The 24871-nt window shown below is 48.8% G+C and overlaps 1 protein-coding gene across 1 annotated transcript; it reads left to right on the top strand.

Annotated features, from left to right (window-relative positions):
• Nucleotides 1-1142: 1142 nt before the first annotated feature.
• LOC123634452 (arylacetamide deacetylase-like 4) lies at nt 1143-12891 on the top strand. Its single transcript, XM_045546084.1, has 4 exons — nt 1143-1310; nt 5213-5429; nt 8742-8805; nt 12052-12891. The coding sequence occupies exons 1-4, from the start codon at nt 1143-1145 to the stop codon at nt 12824-12826; spliced, it is 1224 nt and encodes a 407-aa protein (XP_045402040.1). The 3' UTR covers nt 12827-12891.
• Nucleotides 12892-24871: the final 11980 nt, after the last annotated feature.

Raw genomic sequence — 24871 nt, 5'->3', positions numbered from 1 at the left:
GCAAGTAAACAAACAAGAGGAATACCCTGTACTTTCTTCCCAGCAAACCTTACCTCCACTCTGAATACGGAGCCCACATAAAACTCCATCTGCTGGAACCTGGCCTACTTCTCACCGCCCCTGCACACTCTGGGCCTCTGGCCAGACCAGGGCTTGGCCAGACAGCTCAAAAGCCCCCTGGAGAAGATTTGCACGTTTTCTGCTGGTAACGGTCCTCCGGGGTGCCGGGACCAGGAGGGAGGGATACCTTCCCAGGCAGAACTGGGCTTCATCCAGGCTCATATTCCTTCTCCAAAAATGGTGCCAAGGGCTGGTCTGGGGACAATTTTCATCTGCATCACTTTCTTCCAAGAGAGAAAGACATGATCAGAACAATGTTGGAAAATAGGCTTCAAGCCTGAGAATTTTTTAACAAATACTTGTGCTGTGCTTACCATGTGCCAGTTCTTTATAAGTATTTACTTACCAGCAAATAAGTCTTGGTAATTATTTCCTCCTCCGTTAGGTACTGTGATGATCTCCACCTTACAGACGAGGAAACTGAGGGGCAGAGAACTTACCTGGGGCCACAGAGCCATACTCGGAAAAGGCAGGATTTGACCCAGGTTGGGCTAGGATCTGAGAACATCCTCTTAGCCACTCGGCTACTCTGCCTCTCCCCCGCGGCCTGGATGGGGGCGTGAAACCGGGGTTGGGGCCGCTCACTAAGGAGCTGGGAACGAGCTGCGCCTTGCCCACCCTAACCAGACCCTGGCGAGGAGGGCTGGCCGCGTCTCCTATCTGCCAATTGAAGGGTCAGGCCACGGTCTCCCTGCAACCCTGGGAGACCTCTCCCCTGGGTCCCCAGGAGCCGAGATGCCATTTGAGCCAGGTCCCTTCCGCTCTTCAGTCTTTGGGAAGCCCACCTCCCAGGACGCCCTTGATGGGCAGGATTGGCTTCCTGGCCCCTGCGCTCCTCAGGGAAACAGGTTCCTCTGGCTACCATTGGCCCACTGGCGCTTGCATCTAAGAAGCCCGGTCAGGCCACTGGGTCAGCGTAGCCCCAGAGAGTGGGGTGGAGGCGGTGCTGGCATAACCGGCGAGTCTTCACGCAAGCTCCTGGGCTGCTTCCTCAGGCAGCTGCTCCTCGGGGTCCTGGGGACATGGCTGTCCTGTGGCTGGTGCCGCTACTGGTGCTGCCCACCTTTCTCCTGGGGGTCTTCGTCTGGGTTGTCTTTGAGCACTTCCGCACCGCAGATGTCCCCGCTGCCCTGCAACATCCCGCGAAGTTCAGATTTCTGCATTGTATATTCCTGTACGCGGTCACTTTGGTGAGTTTACTCTTAGGGCACACCATAAGTTGGGGGTGTTCTCTCTCTCTGTCTCTCTCTCTCTGTCTCTCATTCTCAGTGTGTAACCCTTTTCCTCGTTTACTTCCCTTCCCTCTGTCTCTCCAGACTCCCCCAAGACAGACTGTGCTACACTGTCCTCTCCCTCTTCTGTTCCCGTCCCTCCCCTCCTCTCCCCTGACCTCCCCACCTGCTTCCCTCCTCTCTCCCACCCTCCCTTTCTTCCTTCAGCATTAAACACTTGCCAGTGCCAATCACTGGGCTCTTTTCTGAGGACTCGAAAACAATTTCCGACCCAGACTTTGCCTTCCAAGGGCTTATGGCCAGACCTCCTTCAGGTGGGGGGCATCTTTCACCCTGGTTTGCCTACAGGTGTTTTTTCCTGCATGGATTACAAACACTTTGAAGGCAGGAATTACTTTATTGACCTCTGTAAACCTAGCCCCTAGCGCAGGGCCTGGCACCTAGGAGGCACTTATTGCTTGACAACGGCAGGTGGGGGTGAACCGGCCCGGAGCTGCAGCACATTTGGAAACAGCAGTCTGACACCCGGGGGGAGGCAGGCAGCTTGAGTTAATCCCGATGTCCCAATCCTGGGCGGAGACCTTACAGAGACCAACCTGCTCAGGCTGAGCACCTCTGAGAGCAACTGTGGGATGCAGAGGCTGAGCTCAGCTTGGACAGCAGGGCGCAGGGACGAGGAGTGTGGACCATGGCCAGACTGCCTGTGTGCATCCCAGCCCCGCCACGCACTTGCTACATGATCTTGCACCATTAACTGAACCTCCCTGTGTCTCAGTTTCCTCATCTGTGAAATGGGGGTGATAGTATCTATCTCAGCAGGTCGGTACGACGCTTAGGTGACATGTGGTAAGGCTTAACATGTTTAGAGATGTGTGGTAGGTAAATAAAATATGCTTTCGTGCCACTGGAATTGCTCCCCAGGGGTATGGATCACTTGTGGGGAGATGAATGTGTCCGGTTTCCAAGCGCATCCATGCCGGTGACCGAAGGAGACAGGCCGAGGATGCGGTGAGCACTCGTCTCTGTCACCTGCCCTGGTCATGTGCTCCCCTGCACTCGGGCTGTTTCAATCCAGTGGCTGCAATCCATGTGGAATTACAAGCTAGTTTGGGGCTCCAGGATTAAAAGTGAGGGTCTCCAGTGTGCATGTGGCTCAGAAAAATCGAGATCTTTCCAACTTTTAGTATTTCTCCTCCAGAGTAGCCCACAAGCTCAGCACCTACTCATGGCTGCTAGGGCTCCTCACGGGAGATGCTGAGATGGGTCCACAGCTGGCTCTGAAGGGGGACTTCTCCTTGTGGGGTCCCCTCTGGGTTCCTCCAGCCCTGGGCCCCCCAAGGACACACTGCCCATCACAGCATGATGATGATGAGGATAACAATATCCAAGCGGTTAATGTCTGTTTAGTTCCGGGAGACAGACAATGAAAGAACAAAAAGGTTAGTGAGGACAAGGAAGAAGCTAAAAAAGGTTCTATGGCCCAGAGATCAAGAGCCTGGTTTTGGCGTCGTACAGACAATCCTGGGTCTGGGTCCCCAAACCGTCGCTTGCTACCTCTGTGGCCTCAAGTTTCTGCGCCTTTGTTTTCTTCTCTGAAGAGTGAGAGAGCCAGGGAGGTGACATGGGGATTGCATGCAAAAAGCACTGACAGTGGACATGTACTGCGGGCACTCGGAAGGGCTCCGTGACAGCAGACTGTTGGGAGTACATTTGTCAAATCCCTGCAGGCAAAGGTACTGCATTTCCTGAAATTACTGCAGGTTTGGAAGTTGCTATGAATGATTTCAGCCTGACGAAAAGATACAGTAATATTGCAACACTATTGCTTTGTTTTCAAGGGCAAATGATGCTAGAATGTTTTGCACGGGTGTCTCAGCGGCTATCTAAAGTTCTAGACCTCGGTGCTGCGAAAATATTGACGCTTCCATTTGTCACCATCATAATCTTTGTCCGGTCTGCCTCCGTCCTCAGCTATCAGGTGTGGAAAATGTGGCCTCCTAATCTGAAAACCAAAACAAAACCATTGTGACTTCGTGGCATAGCTGGTGGCCTTTCAGAGTGTGATGCTCAGAGAGGTTTAATGTCACCTTGCATTGTTCGGAATTTCCCAGATAAACATTTACTGTTCTAGGGGCTGCACACAAAGAGGAACCAGACGTTTGCTGGAAAGAAGCATTAGGTTTGGTGGTAGGAAAAACGTGGGTGACCTATCCATGCAATAAGCCTTAGAGGAGGCTTTCTCGGGGCGGGGCACTGAGGGCCAGCAAGGAGGCAGCAGCCGTCATGTGAGGGGGAGGAGGATGGGGCCCATGAGAACATGACCCTTGCGCTCGGATATGAAAATGAGTTTGGTGTCCGTCCACCCGATGGACAGGTAGGAAAGGCTCGCGGGGAGGAGTGGGAGGAGTGGATGAGCCCAGCCGGTGTGAGCAAACACAATGGAGGAGATTAGCGCTGGAGCCAACCTGCCCAGACAAGAGGTGCTGTGACCTCGGGGTGCTCAATGTGGAGCAGATGAAGGCCCGAGTTGTCTCGGCAGGAAGGCCTGGGGCTCTCAGATGTGGGTCAGGTGGTGGCCTCCTCTCGACCTCCTCCAACTCAAGCAGGAAAATAATCGTTTTCTCTGGAGTTCCTTTCACGGGGAGCTCTCCACGGGTGCAACAGACTGGGCGACCCACCAGACCTAAGACAAGACCCCGGGGGTGCAAGGAAGAGAAAGGGTGGGGCTCACACTTGCCAGGACCCCCAGGGAGACATGCCACATGGGTGGTCACACGCAATCCTCCTGCCTGGTCCTCAGACCATACACATCATTTTCCTCATTTTATAAACAGGTGAAACTGAAGCTCAGAGACAGTAATGCTCACGGCTTTTCAGTTAGGCGGTGGGAGGGCTCACACCTGAACTCAGATCTGCTTGGCTCTGAAACCCAAGCTCTTTCGAGTTTACTGGTTCAGAACACAAGTTCTGCATCTTGCTCCTTGAACAAGGAACTTGACCTTGGCACGCCCCCGTTCCCCATCTGTAAAATGAAGCTGATAGTTGTGTTTGCCTTAGAAGGGTTGTTGAGAAGTTTAAGCACGTTAATAATCCAGACCACTTGGGCCAGTACTGGAACATTGTAGGTGTCTAATAAGTATCAGCTGTTTTTATTTTCATTAGCGTCGTCACAGCCTGTTTTGCTTATGACAAAGACACACTCCTAATGTGAGGTCTGTGGGAGACACGATCCGAAACGGCTGAAATGTACTCAGTAACTGAACTACGGCTTTGCTAACTGTCTTTCGTGAGACGTTCAGATGTTTGCTTGTTTGTGATTCGGGCGAGCACATCCGTGTAAAAACACATGTGGCAAATATGCGGCCCTGGAGCTGCTACTCCCACTGCCCCAGCCCACGGCAGACGTCCCTCACTGATCACGTCACTGCTTTCTGTTAAGCGGGGACACAGCTTAGGAGCCTTCCTGACCCAGAGCGATGATGTGTTGACACAGGTGCTGGGCTACCTCTGCCACCTCGGGCTGGGGGAGTCCAGCACGGAGCCAGCGAGAGACGGCTCACCAGCCAGCTGCCTCGGAAAATGGACTTTGCTCAAGTCAATGCCTTCCTCCCACTCAGCCCCCAGAACCGGGCTACTCTTTGGCAAAGGCACACCATTACCCAACCAGGAGCTTTGCGAGGAAGAGTCTGAAAACCCAGCCTCCTACCTGGACACAACCCAGAGCCCCTTGCTTTGGACGGGTCCCCTGTGCATACGGGAGGCAGGCAACAGCCTCCCAGCGGGGACGAGTGTTGGGGACATCTACCATCCGGGTCCTCACCTCTTCTGACGTCTGGTTTCCTTTCTCTTACCTCCAACAGGGGACTATATTTGAGAAGCTGGGAATTTGCTCCATGCCCAAGTTTGTCCGTTTTTTACATGACAGAATGGCAAGAAAGAAGGACCAGAAGCTCGTCGTGACCAACCTGCGTTTTGGGACCATACCCGTGAGGCTGTTCCAGCCCAAGGCAGCGTCCTCCAGCCCCCGGCGGGGCATCATCTTCTACCACGGAGGGGGCGGGATATTCGGGAGCCTGGGTAAGGGGCTTCCCTGCGGTTCCTGGCTTCATAAAGGAAGGGCTGATCCCTGTGCCCGGCGTCGCTCACGCCTGCCCCGAACCTCTCTGGAGGAACTCAAAGGAGTTGGCAGTTGGGGGTTTTATGGGGAGCCCAGACACAGGGCAGCGACACAGTCAGTAGGTGGTGGGGCAGCCTAGGTGGGGAATCTTTTCTTGTCCATCCTGTGCCCATCTTGGTCAAGGTGGGGGCAGTGGTGTCCCGGTGGGGCTGCTTGTCAGGGGGTTGCTGAGTGTTGACTCCCCTCTTCCATCCCTTTCTGCTCACAGCCCGCGCCGTCCCGTCCGTGCTTCAGTGACCCCAAACCCATGTGCTCCCCTCCAGCTCTGCCGTGCCCGTGTGGCCCGAGACCCCGTCCTCACTTGCCGGCCCTTGCACCCCAGCACTGGGTCTCCAGGACTCACCTCTCGCCCCTCAGCCCAAGCAGCCAAAGTCCCCCCACCCAGCAGCCAAAGGGATCTTTTAAGAATACAAGTCGGAGCTTGACAGTCCTGCACTTAAACCTCTCCTGCGCCCTTTGATAAACCCAAACTCTCTCCTCCCCGGCCTGGGAGGCACTGACAGAGCTGGCCCTGCTGTCCTGCCCGGTCACCTGCTACCTGCTACCTATCTCCCTCCTCCATTCGCTCTGCTGCAGACACTCTGGCTTTCCCATCTCGGGTCTGCTGCACTTGCCCTTTGCTGGGCCTCGGAAGCTGTCCCCGCCCCCCACTGTGCAGCTGACCACCTTGTTCTTCTGGTCCTAATCTCAAATGTCCCTCTCCAGAGTGGCCTCCCTGGACACCTTATCTAAGGACTCTCCCCGCCCACGCTGCTGCCCTACCCTGTGTCCCGTCTCCATCCCTGGCATCATCCTTGGTCATGTTCTTCAAGGCACTTGTCACAATCTGAACTCATCCTGTTCCTTCCTGTGTTTCCTCCTTTGCTGCTTGTCTGCCCTGCTGGAAATGGGAACTCGAGATCGCAGGGAAGTGACCTTTGTTTTGTTTGTTGCTGGATCCTCAGTGCCTGGACTACTGTTTTAATTTTTTTTATTTTTTATTTTATTTTATTTTATTTGTTTGAGATGGCATGTCACTCTGTTGCCCTAGCTGGAGTACAGTGGCATCATCACAGCTCACTGCAACCTCACACTCCTGACCTCAGGCAATATTCCCTCCTTGGCCTCTCAGAGTGCTGGGATTACAGGCGTGAGCCACTGCACAGGGCCTATTGTTTTTATTTTGTAAATTATTTAAAAAAATTTTTTTTTTTTTTGGTAGAGACAAGGTCTCGCTATGCTGCCCAGGCTGGTCTGGAACTCCTAGCTTGATAGTGAGGTGTGAGCCACATGCCCAGCCCTATTTTTGTTTTTTCAATGAATGAATGCATGCATGCATAAATAGATGGGTGGGTAGGGAATAACTGATGAAAGGATGGGTTTGTGAATGAGCAAGTGGATGGATGGATGGATACATGGACACACATGAGGAAGCGCGCCCATGTAAAAATGCCACTTCTCCGTTATTACCTCCCTGAGATTGGGATGTGCTGCCACCTGGTGGTAGACATGACAAAGGCCATGCTGTATCTGAAGGCTGTCTTCTTGCTCTCCCTCATCAGAAGTTAACTGTGGTTTCTCCCATCCTCTGGCCCCACCTTGCCTGAGCTCACCTTTTCCTTTCAGAAGCCCGGGGGTCCCCTGTGAGTTGTCTGGGACTGTCAGCCTTCCTCTGTTGAGGGATAGTGTCATTTCCAAAGCTAAAACCAGGGATCATTCAGCAAGTGTTTATTGAGCACCTACTTTGTATCAGACCTTTTCCAGGCACAAGGGACACAGTGGGGAACAAGAAAGCCCCAGCCCCTGCCCGCCTGGACCTGACAGTCAAGGGAGGGAGCTGGACATTGGAGGAAAAAACAAGCAAGTAGGATAATTTCTGGCCTCGGTCTCCCAAAGCATTGGGATTACAGGCATGAGCCACCGTGCCCCGCCATGATTTCTTAAACTATTGCCTCAGAATGTTTTTATCTGGATGGCTGAGTGTCTGGGGCCCCCTCGACTTTGCACCCAAGGTGGCTGCCTCACTTGCATGGCCCCAGTCCCAGCTCTATTAAGTGTAAGCAGAAGGGACAGCAAGTGCGAGGCTCTGAAACAGACATGACCCGCCGTGCATGAGGGAGGAAGGAACGCCTGGGTGAGAGGGTGGGAGATGAAGTTGGACAGGTGGGCAGGGCCGAGATCATGGCTGGTGGCAGTCTCCCCCTTGTCACACTGGCTGCCAGGTCCTACCCCAGCTAAGTTGGTCTCTGGGAGGAAGAGAATAGGACCCAGGCATCAGTATTTTTTCCTTCCACTCACACCTGCAGTGGGGATAGGCAGAAGTGTGCTTAATAGCTCCCCGGATGCCTTCACTGTGCAGCCAGAGCTGAGAGCCACTGGCACAGCCACTTAGACTCAGGAGCTGCCTGTGCTGACTCAGTTTAGCTCCTCCGTGCTTCTGGATCCATCTCTGAACTCTGTCAGCTCCCTCAAACAGCGTCAGTGAAGCATGCCCCCACCTCAGCAACCTCCCCTGAACACTGAATTACCTGGTTTGATTTAGAAAATCCTGATGCCAGAGCCCCCACCGCAGAGATTCTGATCCAGTCGGTTCAGGCTTTAGCTTGGGCCTGAGGATGTGTGAAAACTCGAGTCCCTCTGTGATGAACAAGATAGCAGCATTTATATAAAGGCAGGATCCAGCGGGGCTGAGTGAATTGTGCAAGTGCAGAGTAGAAGCCCATCTCTTTAAAATTGTGTGGCCGAAGTTGAGAACTACCGAGTTAGACAAAAGTGTATTTGGCACCAATTCTGTGCCTGGCACTCAGGTTCATGGACCTGCCTTCTGAGCACTTCTTATGTACCACTCTGCTAGTAGAAACATCCCATCCAACCATTGTTTATTTCTTAATTGATATGAATATATAAAATTATTATTAACATTCCCAGGCAGGCATATCTAACTTCCCTAGTCTTGGCTTTGTCCATTTCAAATCACCAAGCCTTCCTGGTCCTCAGTTTCCCCCACTGTAAGAGAAATGTCACAGAGGGTGAGCCCCCAGGTGCGTTCGAGCCCTGACATTCAGGAGATGCCTGACCTGGCCAGCCAGAGTCACTTCGGAGCAGGCAAGAACAGGAACAAAGAGAGGAGGTCGCACCCCACGCCAGCATTGTCAGCTGGCTCTTCCTGGGGGCTGTGGTGAGAGGCCCCAGGCCCTACTCACGGGCTGTGGCTGTGACTGGTTGTCTTGCAGATTGTTACCACAATGTGTGCAGTTTCCTGGCCCAGGAGACCGACTCTGTGCTGCTATTGGTTGGGTGAGTTGCTGGAGACGGTTGGTGGGTTTTGCATGGATGGGAGAAGGTAGAGTGAGTTCATGGATGATTTATAGACCAGAGGGGGCCCCTAACCCCCAAGAGGCACTCTTGTGCCCACAGCCATGGAGACAGGTGCACTGTTCAAGATTGCAGAAACCCATCAACAGCGAAGTGCATGAATAAACAGTGGTAGAGCGATAGATCATGTAGCCATGAAGATTTTATAGAATGTTTTGTAGCCATTCAAAGAACTGAACTGCAAAAAGGCACCATACTGCAAATGATCTTCGTATATATTATAAAATTAAGTGAAAAAATTTCAAAAGATTACATAAAGCCTCTTTTTGTAAAGTTAAAAACAATTAGAATCAAAAGCCTGCTTTTTAGGAATGCACATAGACAAAACAAAACAATGTAAAAAGGAAAGAAAAGGAAGGATGGAAACAGGATTCAGGGTGACCGTTCTTTAGGTTGGGGGAGGCAGAGAGATGGGATGACCGCGGGGCACAGTTGGGCAGGCTGAGGGTTACGGTGCAGGGCCTGCTCTCTGGGGCAACGGTTCTGCGGGTGCGTATTGCATTGTTAAAGCTAACTGACCAACCGTCTGGCCGGCACTTTGTGCTCTAACAAACTGCTGGCCGGACGGGGACCAATGTTGAGAGAGTCTTAAGCTATGACTCTGGTCCTTTGAAAACAAAAAGGAGACGGAGGTGCCTTTTGAGTGGAGGCAGGGGGGAGTGGGGGCTCCTCACTAGGATTCTGGCTTTTGGTCCGAGATGTCACAAATGACTTGGAAACAGTTTAGAGAAGACAAGTGAGAGAAATTAAAAACTGCCCTTTTATAGTCTACTCTATAATGAAACTTCTCAACCCTTGGCTGCCTCTGGGCTTGGGTAGATAGTATAGCTGTGTGACTTAAATGAGGTCACTCAGCATCTCTGGTCCTAGCTAATGAGCTTGAGGAAGGCAGCATCTTTCTATTAATAGTATTCATTGACATACTTCCCAAGTGGCACCATTAGAATCTGTCTCCAAAGGCCTTTGTGATAATAAAAAGATCCCTTGAACAGGTCGTGCATAAAGGTATTAATAAGCACCTGCATTAACCCCTTGTAGGAAATTGCACGGTAGCATGACTCCAGATCCTTGCAAAGACCTGGTGCAGGTGCCAGAACAGTTTTGACCGAGCGGCTGGTGGAGCCACACACACACATAAGGGACTGCAGCAGGATGGTGCCCGGGAGGGGACTCCTGAGACACATTGAAAAAAGGGGTGATGTCTAAGGCCTGGGTGTTCACTGATTTCTCATCTGGGCATAATAGGCCGCCCTACCCAAGTCCTCAGAGAAGATGGGTCTTTTGACCTGTGGCTTCTGCAAAGCCTTCACTTCTGAGTGGGTGTCTTGTTAGGGCTGCTCTACCAAATTGCCCTAGATGGGGACATTTATTTCTCGTAGTTCTGGAGGCTGGAAGTCCAGGACCAGGGTGTCAGCGTGGTCGGGTTCTGGTGAAGACCCTCTTCCACGATGCAGAGTGCCAACTTCTCCTCATATCGTGGTGTGGCGGAAGGAGGAGCCAGAGGGCCTCTGGAGTCCCTTTCATACGGGCGCTACCTGTTCACGAGGCTCCGCCCTCACGACCCGATCACCTCCCAAAGGCTGCACCTCCTGACACCCTCACACTGTGCTACAGGATTCAGTCCATCGCAGCGGGCAAGAGAGGAGTGCACGAGGGCCCGGGGGCATTTCTGCTGCTTCTGGAAGGTCGGGGATTTTGCCAGCAGCAAGCACATCGTGTTTGTTATTTCTTTCATCCTGTTGGGTTCATATATTCAACATTTAGTGAGGAGTATTCACTTCTAGAAATAGGGGGAAAATGGAAGCTGAAGTGTGTGGTCGCTGCTACCAGGCCCTGCAGGGACCCTCCTAAGCATGTTTTGTCTGAGTTTCCGTGGAACCCATGTTGACAGCATTGATTTTTTTATCAGTATATGGCTCATGCAGGAAATGTTGCAAGGCGAGGCTGCAGCCAGTCAAACCTTATTTTAAAGGTGAGGCTTTTAAAGGAAACGAAATTCAAGGGCCCATAGAAGGCAATGGTTTTCAAACTGGTTCCCTGGAACTCTAGGGTTCCGCGGGATGCCTTAGAGGCAGCTATGAAGACCAGGAGGAAGAAGAAAGAGCGATGGCTTAGGTCTCTCACCCTTGAGCAAAACTAGAACAGCTGCACTTATTTATTTTATACAGTGGAGCTCCTTATATCATTTTAATTGAAAAAAATTTTTTTTTGCTCTCACAAAGTCTGAAAGCCTTAGTCTAAGGTATCATTTTTCCTTGGGCTTTGTCTAAATTTCATCTTACCATTAGAATATATCTTTTTGATGTTTTGAATGATAGATTGTAATAAGAGAAAAGATGATTAGCAACAACCCTCAACTAAAAATTTAAGAAAAAAAATTGTTTACATAAGCTCTCTAATCCATGCAGTTTAGCCAAACTGTTTCTGTTTTTTAAAATTCATTCCTTTCTATTATCCAAACTTGATTCATGCATTAGGTAGCTTGTGCTTTACTGTTTTTAGAGGTTCATTTTAAAGTTCCTTTTCCTTGCTCTTGAATTCCTTGGAGGAGACATGCTACAGGGACCGAACCTCAGGATGTTTTTCACCAGCTGCTGGTCCCTGGGTCTTCCACAGCTCGAGCTGGGTCTGTTTCCTGCCTGGCTCCGTTTTTCTACACCTTTGTTACCTCCCAGCCCCTTCCTGCCTCCCCTGGCCCTGGAAGAGAAGGCCGTTCTTTGAGGCATGGGGGAAAAACAAGCTTTGGTGATTAGAGTTTTGATTTTTTAAAAAAATTCTGCCTGAAAGAAATTTCCCCTTGACTTTATTACTTAGTTTCCCCTGTCCCTTTCTCTACTGACTGGCAGTGGGACCAGTAGTAGCTTCATTTGCCTCTTTTTATGTCCTTGCTGGCTGTTTTGCTTCCAAAGCCAATGGCTTTAAAGTTGCATAGTCTTCTATGAAGCTTATATGTCTGTGGGAAGCAGACAGAGCACAGGTTTGGAGTCGAGACTCCTGACTGGTACGACCCAGGGCAGCTTCTTGATGTCTTTGTAGAAAAAAGGCGGGGATAAAAATCTGTACTTCCTAGGTTATTCAGTGCAGGACGCGTGGCTGAGAACGCTGCTGGGACGGCACCCGGCAGCACCTGTCCATGCCGTGGGCTCACGCTCCCTGTCTTCTCCCCAGGTACCGCAAGCTCCCTGACTACCACTTCCCTGTCATATCCCAAGACTGCCTCGGCGCCTCCATCCACTTTCTGAGGGGCCTGGAGACCTACGGGGTGGACCCTCACCGGGTCGTGGTCTGCGGAGAAAGCCTCGGAGGAGGGCTCGGGGCCTTCATCACCCAGACCTTGGTGGGCAGATCAGATCTTCCCAGCATCCGGGCTCAGGTCCTGATTTATCCAGTTGTCCAGCTCATCAATTTGCAGTTGCCGTCCTTTCAACAGAACCAGTACGTCCCATTCCTGTCCCGGAAGTTCATGGTGACTAATATATGTAGATGCATGTCCATCGACCTCTCCTGGCAGGATGCCATCCTGAATGGGGCGTTTATACCCCCGGATGCCTGGAGGAAGTACAGGAAGTGGCTCAGCTCTGACAACATCCCCGAGAGATTCAAGGGCAGAGGCCACCAACCCAGGTTCCCTGGCCCATTTAATGAGGCTGCCTATCTAGAAGCCAAATGTATATTGGATGTAGAAAATTCACCCCTCATCACAGATGACGAGACCATCGGGCAGCTTCCTGAGGCCTTCCTGGTGAGCTGCGAGAACGACATCCTTCGTGATGATACCTTGCTCTATAAGAAGCGCTTGGAGGACCAGGGGGTCCGTCTGACGTGGTACCACGTGGAGGATGGCTTCCATGGTTCTCTTATCTTATTTGATATGGAACCTTTCTCTTTCCCATGCTCCCAGAAAATTGTGAATGCTGTAGTCAGTTATATAAAGGGCATATGATAGTCACAAGAGCAAACAGACAACCTACAGAACAGGAGAAAATATTCGCATGTTATACATCCGATAAAGGGCTGATAACTAGAATCTATATAGAACTCAGGAAAATCAGCAAGAAAAAAATCAAACAACCCTATCAAAAAGTGGGCAAAGGACATGAACAGAAACTTTTCAAAAGAAGATAGGCTAATGGCTAACAAACATAAGAAAAAATGCTCAACATCTCTAATCATCAGGGAAATGCAAATTAAAACTACAATGAGATATCACTTATCCCCAGTGAGAATGGCTTTTATCAAAAAGTCCCAAAACAATAAATGTTGGGGTGGATGTGGAGAGATAGGAACACTCACACACTGCTGGTGGGACTGCAAACTAGTACAACCTCTGTGGAAAGCAATATGGAGATACCTCAAGAAGCTAAAAGTAGAACTACCATTTGATCCAGCAATCCCATTACTGGGCATCTACCCAAAAGAACAAAAGACATTCTATAAAAAAGACATCTGTACTTGAATGTTTATAGCAGCACAATTCACAATTGCAAAGATGTGGAAACAACCCAAGTGCCCATCAATACATGAGTGGATTAATAAAATGTGGTATATGTATACCATGGAGTTCTACTCAGCCACAAAAAGCAATGGTGATCTAGCACCTCTTGTATTATCCCGGATAGAGCTGGAACCCATTCTACTAAGTGAAGTATCCCAAGAGTGGAAAAACAAGGACCACATGTACTACCATCAAATTGGTATTAACTGATCAACACTTAAGTGCACATATAGTAATAGCATTCTTCAGGTGTCGGGCAGATGTGTGTGGGGGAGATGGGTGTGTACATACATAATGAGTGCAATGCGCACCGTCTGAGGGATGGACACACTTGAAGCTCTGACTAGGGTGGGGGAAGGGCAATACATGTAACCTAAACATTTGTACCCCCGTAATATGCTGAAATAAGAAAAAGTTAAAAAAAAAATAAAGAAATATTTTACTTGCTCAAAAAAAAAAAAAAGGGCATATGATAGTAGCCTTGAGTAGGGTGTGGCAAGTATGGACTCTGCCACAGCTGGGGGCTTTGGTGATTCTATTTTACTGATTAAAGAAATGCTCAATCAATGCTTGGCTTGGCTGGGGAGGATGAGCAGTAAGCTAAGAACAATTTTGCTTAATATTCAAGAAAATCCAAACTATGTCTGTTTTCTTCCAGTACTAACAATATCTAATATGGATCTAGCAACATTCTCTAACATGCTAACTTGAGTGAAATAAATATCAAAGGGAGTCCGGTGGGGGGAGGCTCTTGCCTGTAATCCTAGCACTCTGGGAGGTCAAGGCAGGAGGATCACTTGAGGTCAGGAGTTCAAGACCAGCATGAGCAAGAGTGAGACCCCATCTCTACTAAAAACAGAAAAATTAGCTGGGCGTGGTGGCACATGCCTGTAGTCCCAGCTACTTGGGAGGCTGAGGCAGGAGGATCACTTGAGCCTGGGAGTTTGAGGCTGCAGTGAGCTATGATCACAACACTGCTCTCTAGCAGAGGAGACAGAGCGAGACCCTGTATAGAAAAAAAAAGAAAAAGAAATCAAAGGGAGAAAAAAATGCCTTTAAAAGTTTCTTAAAGCCCTAACATATAAGGTCTGTGCAGAATAAATGCTAACAACTGGTCACACTGTCAATGGTGAGTCTACACCCACGATGACAAAGCAGTGCTGGGGGCCATGGTCCCTGCTGGAGGAGGAGGCACCTAATTGTTCCTCGGGTCAAAGGTCACCGGTCAAATTCCCAACTTCGATTGGCTCCAGCTGGCCTGCAAAATGTTGCTGCAATGAAGTTCCACCCTCAACACAGCCACCCTTGGGCTGGACTAAAGGAAGATCTCAGAGGAGAGTGTGAGCAGAGACAGTGGCATTGGCTAAGCAAAGGCAAGGTTCTTTGTAGGAGTGCAAACGTTATGGAAGCTCATCAAAGGAAAGAGGCTGGCCCCTTACTCCCTCAGGGAATATCCCAGATACTATCTGGAGATTCCCAAGACATCGCTCACTTGCAGAACCTGCCTCTTGGATGCCCGTGATCTACTATTGGAATTCAATTAAAGACTTGAGCCCAGGCGAAGCTCATGGCTCCCCAAAGCCCACCGTTTTCTTCCATTCCTTTCCGCCTGCCTCTTCCCGTCTCTCCCACAGTCTCCTCTGAGATCTTCCTTTTTTCCAGGCCATTCCCTCTGCTACATATTCCCCACTGTCAATATTTCCCTTCCATGTCTGTGGGATGACATAGTCACCCAGCTCCTTCCTGCGGAAATGGGGGTGACGTTTCAGATGGAAGGTCCGTGCTTATGTATGTCACTACAAATTTTTGGCAGTATGTTTACAGTAACAGATGACTGGGGGAAAAAGTCATAAGGAACAATCACAGCAGTGAGGACTGACGAGACGGAATGGGCTGACGCCTCGTACACACTGTCTGAGACAGGGCTGGGCAGGAAAGCATCCGTAGGCAATGGAGAGACCAGCTTCTGTAGAGTCAGAAATCAGATACAGATGACAAACACAGACCAACAGAAGAGGCGATAGCCCAGGAAATCCTCACTAAGGAGTTGTCTCTCCATCCTACAGACAGACAGAACAAATAAGCGAAGAAAGGTAAGCAAAAAAATATTAACTTTTTCATTGTTTTTGCCTGTCCTTAAACAATTACTTTAGATCACCTGAAGTTGGCCCCTCCATGGGGGGCTTGGTTCTCTTCTTTCATGGGACACCTCTTTACTCTGGTGTGGTGGACCCAAGGTTTCATTTCTGACAACTTCAACGAGGTGTGAGCTGTTAGGGGCACTTCATAGGGTCTCTTCTACTTTTTTGTTTCCAACTGGGGTGGGGACCTGAAAGAGGAAAATTCATGCATAGTGGTTAGTGCCTGACCCACTCATTCGGCATATTGTTTTACTGTTTTTTTTTTTCCTCGTGATTATATTATCATACTGACCTTGGGGTGCTAGGAAGGGTCCCTCAAACTAGTTCTTAGGGGCTTTACTTAAGCCTGCTTCTGTGGGATATCCATATTCAGAGGGGGACAAACAGTGATACCCTGTTCTACTTCTGTGACTTGCGGGGTTATCTCTGATTCAAAAGCATGTCCTTACTGCTTTGTGTGGAGGAGGGGAGCCCATGAACATCTTGATGACTTGCGGGACCATTGAGTCCACTGTGTAGAAAAGCCTCACCAGGTTCCCATGGAGGCCCCACTCAAGTTCATGGGTGACCACAGGACATCGTGCATTAGATCCAGGTGCAGATCACAGGAAGCAACACTGCTATGGAACAGTCACCTTGTGAAATGCCCAGAGCTCCCTGGGCTCCTGGGCCCTGTCAACAGTGGGGCTGTCTGAGCCTCATCAGTTTCCGGGTCCCTCCCTTCTCAGCTGCGGAGCTTGTTGACATCCTTGCTACGGAAGGAGGGGCTGGTGAGCTGTCTCTGCAGCTGCCTGTCCACCGCATCCATCACCAGCGTGTCATTTTATACCTGCTTGGCCTCTTTTTCTGGACTGCTGATGTCCATCATCCCGCTGTCCTCTGAGACTCATTCCTGCTCTGCTGGTGAACATGTACAGGAACTCAGCAAAGACCATGCCCTGGGCCAGCAGCTCCCGGTAGGAGCCCATCGTGGAACTTGAGATGCTCTGTCCATTCGCAGCCTGAAGAGATACCTGCTTATACCAAGTGAAACTGTCAGTCATCGAGAGGGTTGGGCTCCCTGTGAAGTGGGTAAGGACCCACCTTGAGCATACAAACAGTTTGTTGCACACAGGATCTTTCCAAATGAAGTCTCACCAAATCCATTAAGGCAAGTACATGAACAGTCCATTGCAAATGCGGCTTTCCCAAATGAGGTTCCCCAAATCCGTTAAGGCATCACACCTCTAATGTGTGTAGGTGCCTCAAAAGAGGCCAGACTGAAGTTCCAAGTAGGAGAACAAGTCCATGAGAAATTTGTCTCCACTTAGCTGTGTCATCCCAAATGGCACAGAGTCCCAGTCTTTAGCTCCAAAGGGGATCTAAATCTAGCCAGGGGATCAAGGCCCAGAGAACAGGTCACCTGCAGTGGCCTTCGGAACAGCTCTGTCACAGTGGTCTGACTTCTTGCCATGCTGGCCACCTGCTTGGGCTCAGCCACAGCCTGTATCAAGGGCATTGTTTCAGTGGCAGACTTCTCTCCTGCTGTCAGGAGATGTCTTTGAATGGCGTGTACAATCACAAAAGCATATAAATCTTTATGTTTTTCCTCTCAATAACTGCAGCTCAGCTTCCTGGGCTGAAGTCCCAGGTGGCAGTGCCACTGCAGTGCTCACTGCAGTGCTGTATACAGTCCTCACGAAGTTCCCGGTGTGTGACTGTGGAGTGGTAGAATTATGTACCATTCAACACATACCTATGGAGCCCTGACTCTGCGCTAGGTGTTGTTCCAGGTTCTGGGACTACAGTGGCAAATGCAAAAGGACAAATCTTCCATGGAGCTTCCCTTTGAGCGGGAGGAGATGGGCAAACGCAGCAACCCACAAAAACAGTGCGCTAGGTGGGGTGGGGGTGGGGGGATGCTACGGAGAAACAAAAGCAGGAGGGGGTGGGAATGTCTGCTTAGGAGGGGTTGTGGGGACCCTGACTCGCTGGGATGACACTTGAGCCAACCACTGGAGGAGGTGCGGGCCTGTGGCACGTGCACATCTTGGAGGAAGAGTGGTCCGGAGGGCATGTGTGTTTGGGGAACGGCGAGGAGGCCAGTGTGGCTGGGACAGGGAGAGCAGGGCATGGGGCAGTGGGCATAGTGGTGGGGGCAGAGATGGCACTAGAGGGGCTTTGGGGTGTATAGAGCCTTAAGGATATGCCAAGGTCTTTGGTGTCTTCCTCGAGTGACATGGAGGCCACGTGGAGGGTCCACAGTAAATAATATGCCAGCTAGAGTCACCTCCCTGTGCACTGCCTTTGCGTAGATGAATCTGTTTGTAGAAGACCCGATTGAACTCACTAACTCAGGCCCAGCCACGGCTGGTAACAGAGCCAATCGAATAATTTGTGTGGGAAATTCGTGGCTACCAGATTCCAGTCTCATCTTTTCCACCCTCAGGAGGCAAAAGTTGCCATTGCTACAGGCTCACCTGTGGCCTCCAATCCTGGACTGCCGCCTGTGTCACAGTTAGAGATTGTCCTGTTGTGTCCCTGCCAAGTGCATGGCACGAGCTCAAGAAACCATGGAAAAGGCAGCTAGCCTTTGCAGGGTGCATTCTACGGTAATTTCCATAAGTAACCGTCTTTGATCTTCCTAGAAACCCCTTGAGGTACATTTCATTATTCCCACTTTGTTGGCAAAATAACTGAGAGGAGAGGTGTAACTGATTTACCTAAAGCCGCACAGCTTTAGGCAGAAGTGGGAGTTGAACACAGGTTTTTCCAGCCCCAAAGTCCGTGCTAGAAGGAGCCTCAGTCTGGGGCAGGTTCTGGGCCAGCCGTCCGCTTTGCTGTGGACTGTGTACGAAGGAAGGGGCCCGTGAGAGTCATAATGTGATCCCAGCTCTCAAAATAGTGGCTTTCCACAAATGTTTGTTGAATGAATGGGTAAAGAAATAAATGAAGCCACCAAATAAAGCACCTTGGGAAAGAGCTACCGGCCAGTCAGAAATGAGTTAAGAGCCAGCACAAAATCAAACCCCCCCCCCCCCCCCCCCCCCCCGGGCCAGGGTTGCTTTGCACAGAGGCTAAGAAAAAATTCTGTCCAATCAGAAGGAATCACTTCCTTTTCCTTCTTGTTTGCATCCACCCTGCTCCTTAGAGCTTTGTCAGTAGTTTCTGATATTCACTCGCCAGAGAGGAAACCACCTCAGAGTGCACCAAAATGGCAGCTCCATGTGTAATTCTCATCCCAGACAGGCAGCAGGTCTGGGCAGCACCAGCTGGGAGAAAAGAATCGCTTGGTCCTGAAAGCAAGCAATTGCTCTCTCTCTCCTTCCACCTTTCAAACAGGGACATATTTCTGAGAAGCAGGGAATTTGCTCCTTGCCCAGGACTGTCTGTTTTTTACATGACAGACTAAGAATAAAGAAAGACCCTAAACTTATGGTGACTGACCTGTGTTTTGGGACAACATTTGTAAAGCTGTTCCAGCCCAAGGCAGCATCCTCCAGCCCCCTGGGCAGGGACTTCCCTGTGGCATCGTAAAGGACGGCCCCCTTTGTTGGCACCTGGTTGGCACCCAACAGCATTGGTCAGGGGGATGAGTACGTGAATGAATGAGCAGTGTCTTCCCCAGCCTACCCTCCCTGCTGTCCAGTGAGTCGGTTCCAGTTGTGACTCAGTGGAACTAGGCCATCTAGCATTGTTTATTGTCGGGTCCAAAGTTCTTTAACTGTAATTGCAATATCCAGACAGCTGGGAAAACTAAGAGTTTTTTGACAACTTATTTGGCTGCCAAATCTGACCTGAGTTCGTATGTCGGCACATTCAGATTTAAATTTGAATGAAGGTACTTATTATTCTACTTTTTATGCCCTTATTTATCACGAACATCAATGTTCATGAACAAATGGTGGATTTGTTGCAGAACTGTTAATGTGAGTAAACATGGAATATTTTCCAATGTCCTGCCGGGATGATGTGTACTATATAGTTTATGCACCCTGTTATCTTTTTATAACTATTAAACAATTGAAAACATGTAGGAAATCACAATGAGATATCACTGCACTCTCATCAGGATGGCTAAAATAAAAAATAGTGACAGCATCAAATGTTGGTAAGGATGCAAAAAAACTGGACCACTCATTCACTCCTGGTGGAAATGTAAAATGGTACAGCCACACTGGAAAACTAAACATGCACTTAACCCAGCAATTGTACTCTTGGGCAAATCCCAGAGAAAGTCGACTTAAGTTCACACAAGTTAAATTAAGGACTTAGGTTTACTATGTTCATATCTGCATATGAATGTTCATCGTAGCTTTATTTATAATAACCCCAAACTGGAATCAAACCAAATGTTCCTCAAAGGGTGAATGGTTAACGGATATGGGCCATCCAGACCAAACAGTGCTACTTAGCAATACAAAGGATTAAACTACTGACGCATTCAACAACTCGGATAAATCTCCAAGGATTTCTCCAGGGAATTATATGGAGCAGAAAAAAACCACTCTCACAAGGTAACATACTATACGATTCCTTTTATGTAACTTTCTTTTCTTTTTTTTTTTGGAGACACAAGGTCTCACTCTGTCACTCTGGGTAGAGTGCAGTGGCATCATCATAGGTCACTATAACCTTTAACTCCTGGGCTGAAGCTATCTTCCTGCCTCAGCCTCCCCAGCAGCTGAGACTACAGACATGTACTACCACGTCTGGCTAATTTTTCTATTTTTTTGTAGAGATGGGGTATAGCTTTTGTTTAGGCTGGTCTCGAACTCCTGGCCTCAAGCAATCCTCCCTCCTTGGCCTCCCAGAGTGCTGGGATTATAGGCGTGAGCCATAGCACCCGGCCTTATATAACTTTCTTGAAATGACAAATTATAAAGATGGAGAACATATAGTAGTTGCCACAGGCAGGGAAGGCAAGGGGTGGATGTGGCTATAAAAGGGTAGCCCAGGGATCCTAGTGACAGAGTTGTGCCGTATCTTGACTGTGGTGGGGCTTACATGAGTCGACACCTCTGATAACATTGCATGGAACTAAATGCACACACGGGCACACACACATACAAATGGGTGCAAGTAAAACTGGCAAAATCTGAATAAGCTCCATGGATTGTCCCAATGTCAAGTTCCCGGGTGTGACATTGTCCTATAGCTATGCAAGATGTTATCACTGAAGGAAAACTTGGTGATGTGTTTATAAGACCTCTCTCTATTATTTCTTAAAATTGCAGGTAATCTCAAAATAAAAAGTAAAAAAAAAAAAAAGAGGCAACACATAGAAATGCTAAAAACCACACTGCTGGTGACAGGGAGGCATCAGCACGCATTGGTGTGGGTGGCTTGAATGAGCTCAGCGTTCCCGGACAGCAGCTGATCATGAGCTTTTGCACGGCCTTTGCTGCCACAGTTCTGCTCGTGGGACTTCATCCCAAAAAATAGCTCAAAAAGGGAAAATGCTAAATAGGTATGTTGCTTACAAAAAATATTATTTATAATAACAAAAGCATAGAAACAACCTCAATGTCCACAAACTAGATCATGCAAATCAGGGTATTAAACTCTGGGATATTACGCAGCCATTAACATAATAAACAGAAGTATTATGTGAGAGGTAGAAAATTGTATATGATATAATGTTAATTGAAAAAAGAAAGAGGCAACCTACATTCAATATAACAAGGCTGTAATAAATACTTACCAAATGAATTAATGGGTAAATTATACAAAATCCTTCACAGATGTACAAAATGTGCCAGAGGCCACAAGGAAATTCACTCATTGTAGCCTTTGACCTAAATGACCCGTTGTCTTGATGATTTTTCATAGAGGAGAAAATAAACAAATATAATAGGGTCTGTTCTGCTAAAATGTGAGCATTGTATTTAAAAAACCCCACACCACCTGCTCCTTGTTACAATGTAACAGTTACATTCCTAGGCAACCCGGCATTATTAAAAACACAGCAATGCGAGCTACCCACTAGGGCACCAGCTCCCCATGGGTAGGACCCTCCTCTGTTTGGGGCTCTGCTGTATCCCCAGTGTGCAGAACAGTGCCTGGCACACAGTAGGAGCTTAAAAATTTTGTTGAACAAATCATTTTATAAAAGCAATTCTTTTAATGGGGGGAAATTGGAATATGTGTTAGAAAGATCAGATTTGCGAAAACAAAGTCAAGTTTCTCCCAGGAAACCAAACAATAGAGGTATCCAAAAATATATAGCCTCACACAGAGCTGTAAAAACCTGGCCTTACTGAAGAAAATCAGCATTTGATGACTTTGACTTTTGAACCCTCTTTTCCCCTGTCCCCCCATCAGCAATTAGCACAGATTCTTTTTAACCCTCATCAGCTTATTACCTTTTATTTCTGTGGTCCCCACCCCCCAGGCCAAGGACCAGAAGTGGTCTGTGGCCTGTTAGGAGCCGGGCTACACAGCAGGTGGTGAGTGGCAGACAGTGAAGCTTCACCTGTATTTACAGCCGCTCCCCATCACTCACATCACACCGTCTGAGCTCCACCTCCTGTCAGACCAGTGGTGGCGTTAGATTCTCATAGGATTGCGAGCCCTACTGTGAGCTGTGCGTGCGAGGGATCTAGGTTACTCGCTCCTTGTGAGAATCCAATGCCTGATGATGTGAGCTGGAGCTGAGGCGGTGATGCTAGGTGCTGGGGAGCGGCTGCAAATACAGATCATCATTAGCAAGAGAGGTCATCCCAAAACCACCCCCCACCCCCTGATCCATGGAAAAAATGTCTTCCATGAAGCCAGTCCTGGTACCAAAAATGGTGGGGACTGCTGCTTTCTTTAATAACCAGGCCCCAGGCCACCCAGCAAAGGGCTGTGTCTACTGGGTAGCACCTTTTTGTTTCACAGGTGCTGGTTTCCCATCAGTCCTTTTTGTAACCATTGTACGTCTAATGTAAATTCTATTTTCTCATTAATGGGTGCAAGAATCTGTTACAGCCCAATCAGATTCATTGCCCGCTGCCCAAGAGGAAGCCAGTACAGCAGGATTACAGCAGAGAGAGTTTAACATTGCAGGTACTGTGCAAGGAGATCGGAGGAATTTCTCAAGTCCACTGAAAATTTGGGAGAAAGGGTTTTTAAAGATAGTTTGTTGGGCAAAAGCCTAGGTAGGCAATTGGGTCTGCTAATTGGCGGGGCTGGGGAGGAACCATAGGGGTGCAGAAATGTTTTCTTTGCTGAGTTGGTTCTTGGGTGCTTGGGTGGGAGTCGCAAGACCAGTTGAGTCAGTTCCTCAGTATGGGCCGCTGGTCTGGGTGGTCAGCTGTTCCCCGGAAGGCAGGGGCTGGAAGACATCTCAAAAGCTAGCCTTAGGTCTCACAGGGTGATGTTATCTATGGGAGCAATGAAGAAAGCTGAGAATCCTTAGGACGGTCAGCTACATGACTCCCGAGTAGTGAGCGATTATCGGAGGGCAAGCTGGGGAACAACAGCTGGTTTATATATATTTCCCCACCGTAGTTCCCACCTTGTGGCCCTGTATTCATTTCATAAAGGGTGGTTTCAAATCCAGCAAGTGTGAACTGGCTTCTGTAAGAGAAAGCCCAGATGAGGTTCTGTTTGGATTGTCAATGCAAGTAAGTGACTGAGGCAAAAATCTCAATCAATGGAGGTTTATTAAGCCAAGATTTGGAGGACGTGCCTGACAAAAACGCGAATGCAGACAGGCTGTGGCTGTTTTTCCCAAGGAGAAGTTGGAACTTTCAGCATTTAAAAAGCAGCCAGAGAGAAGGAAAAAGGGGGGTGGGGGCTGGTGAGGCAAAGTGGTTACATTCTTGTGAGGCCCAAGAAATCTACATTTTATATAAAATAAGGGGAATGGTAGAAGGAAAAAGGGAGTGAAGAGAGCATCAATTATGTAGCTGTCCCTGGGAAGGTGGAGGAATGTCTGATCCTGTCCTGTCTCCAGTTCTGTTACCTGTACGATAAATGTATAATTCATCATTAGCATGGAATTGGCCAGGCTTTAGCTTTAGGTGCTAGTCCTGACGTGCATGTCCTTGCTTACGGGGGGGGGGGGGGGGGGGGGGGGGGGAGGGGGGGGAGGTTAGCAAGGAATTTCCTTAATGAGTGATCTGTGGGGCCTGTTCTCCCAGGTGCCTCAGGCCTTTACCTTCTCTTTTGCATAAGGAGTCCGGGGTGGCGCCAAGACTTTGATTTTCTTTTTACAAGATGCTTATGCAAGAAGCTCCCAGGTAGAAAATAGATAGGAGGTTTGGCAAGAGAATAAAACCATTTATTTTTGCTCCCTTTTTAACCATTCAACAAATATTTATGGAATGCCCGTGGGTGTCGGGCACGGTCCTGGCTCTGGGGCACGGGGCTGAGTAAAACCAGACTGGGTCTATTGATTATCTTCTGTTTGCCACATAGCTTTACCATGATCTATGCGGCTGTTTGTCCAGGGAGTGCAGCTCTGTACTGCTGTTGATAGGGGAAGAAAGGACGAGAGTTGGGGGTGGGGGGGGGAGAGGAGAGCACAAGTGCATTGAGTGGATGGAGGGGCAGTGGTTTCTTGGAGGGGAGCAAGGGGCTTAGGTCTTTTCACATGAGGCCGGTGTTGGGAAGAACTGGCCCTGTGTACCCTGAAGTCAACAACAGTAGACCAAATCATAAAAAAAGAGGAAATTAGGAAAGCATGGTTAGAAAAAGAATACAGGGGAGGGCTTTCTTCCTACCAGATATTAACAGTATGCTACAATACAAAGCCATGGTAATAAAGGCACTATGCCACCAGTGTAGGAACTGACAGGTAGAACCACTGGACAGAATAAAGGGCTCAGAAATGGACTAGATCGGTGATAGGTGATACCACAAAACAACAAGGAAGAGAGGAGTTGTTTAGATGGTGTGAAGTCTCCTTCAGGATACACAGAGAAATAAAAGCAGACCACTGCCTTACAGTATGTGCACTTCCGCTCAAAAGAGACACCACAAAGAAAATTATCAGAAAGATGACAGTCTTGGAGAAAAAACATGCAATGTCTAAAATCAAGAAGGGAAATCTAGAATATGTAAGGAACTCTTGAAAGTTGATAGAAAAGACAAAAAAATCTAAGAGTGGGCAAAGGATGTCAATAGGCAATTCAAGAGTAGGCAATGTAAATGGTACATGTATATGAAAAAAATCCTCGAACCCACTATGAATGAAAAATGTAAATTAAAACAGCAATGAGCGTGCATTTACATTCTATCTTATTGGCAAGAATCAGAAAGAAGGGCAGTCGTGGAGGACGTGAGGAAATGAATTGCTAACCACTGGCAGGAGACCAGAGCATGCCAGGCATTCAGAAGGATGCTGGAAGCATTCATTCAATTAGCCTCTGTCTACCCTGTGTTC

Source organism: Lemur catta, chromosome 3, assembly GCF_020740605.2.
Source record: "Lemur catta isolate mLemCat1 chromosome 3, mLemCat1.pri, whole genome shotgun sequence".
Taxonomy (NCBI): domain Eukaryota; kingdom Metazoa; phylum Chordata; class Mammalia; order Primates; family Lemuridae; genus Lemur; species Lemur catta.
This window is presented reverse-complemented; position numbering and strand designations above follow the sequence as displayed.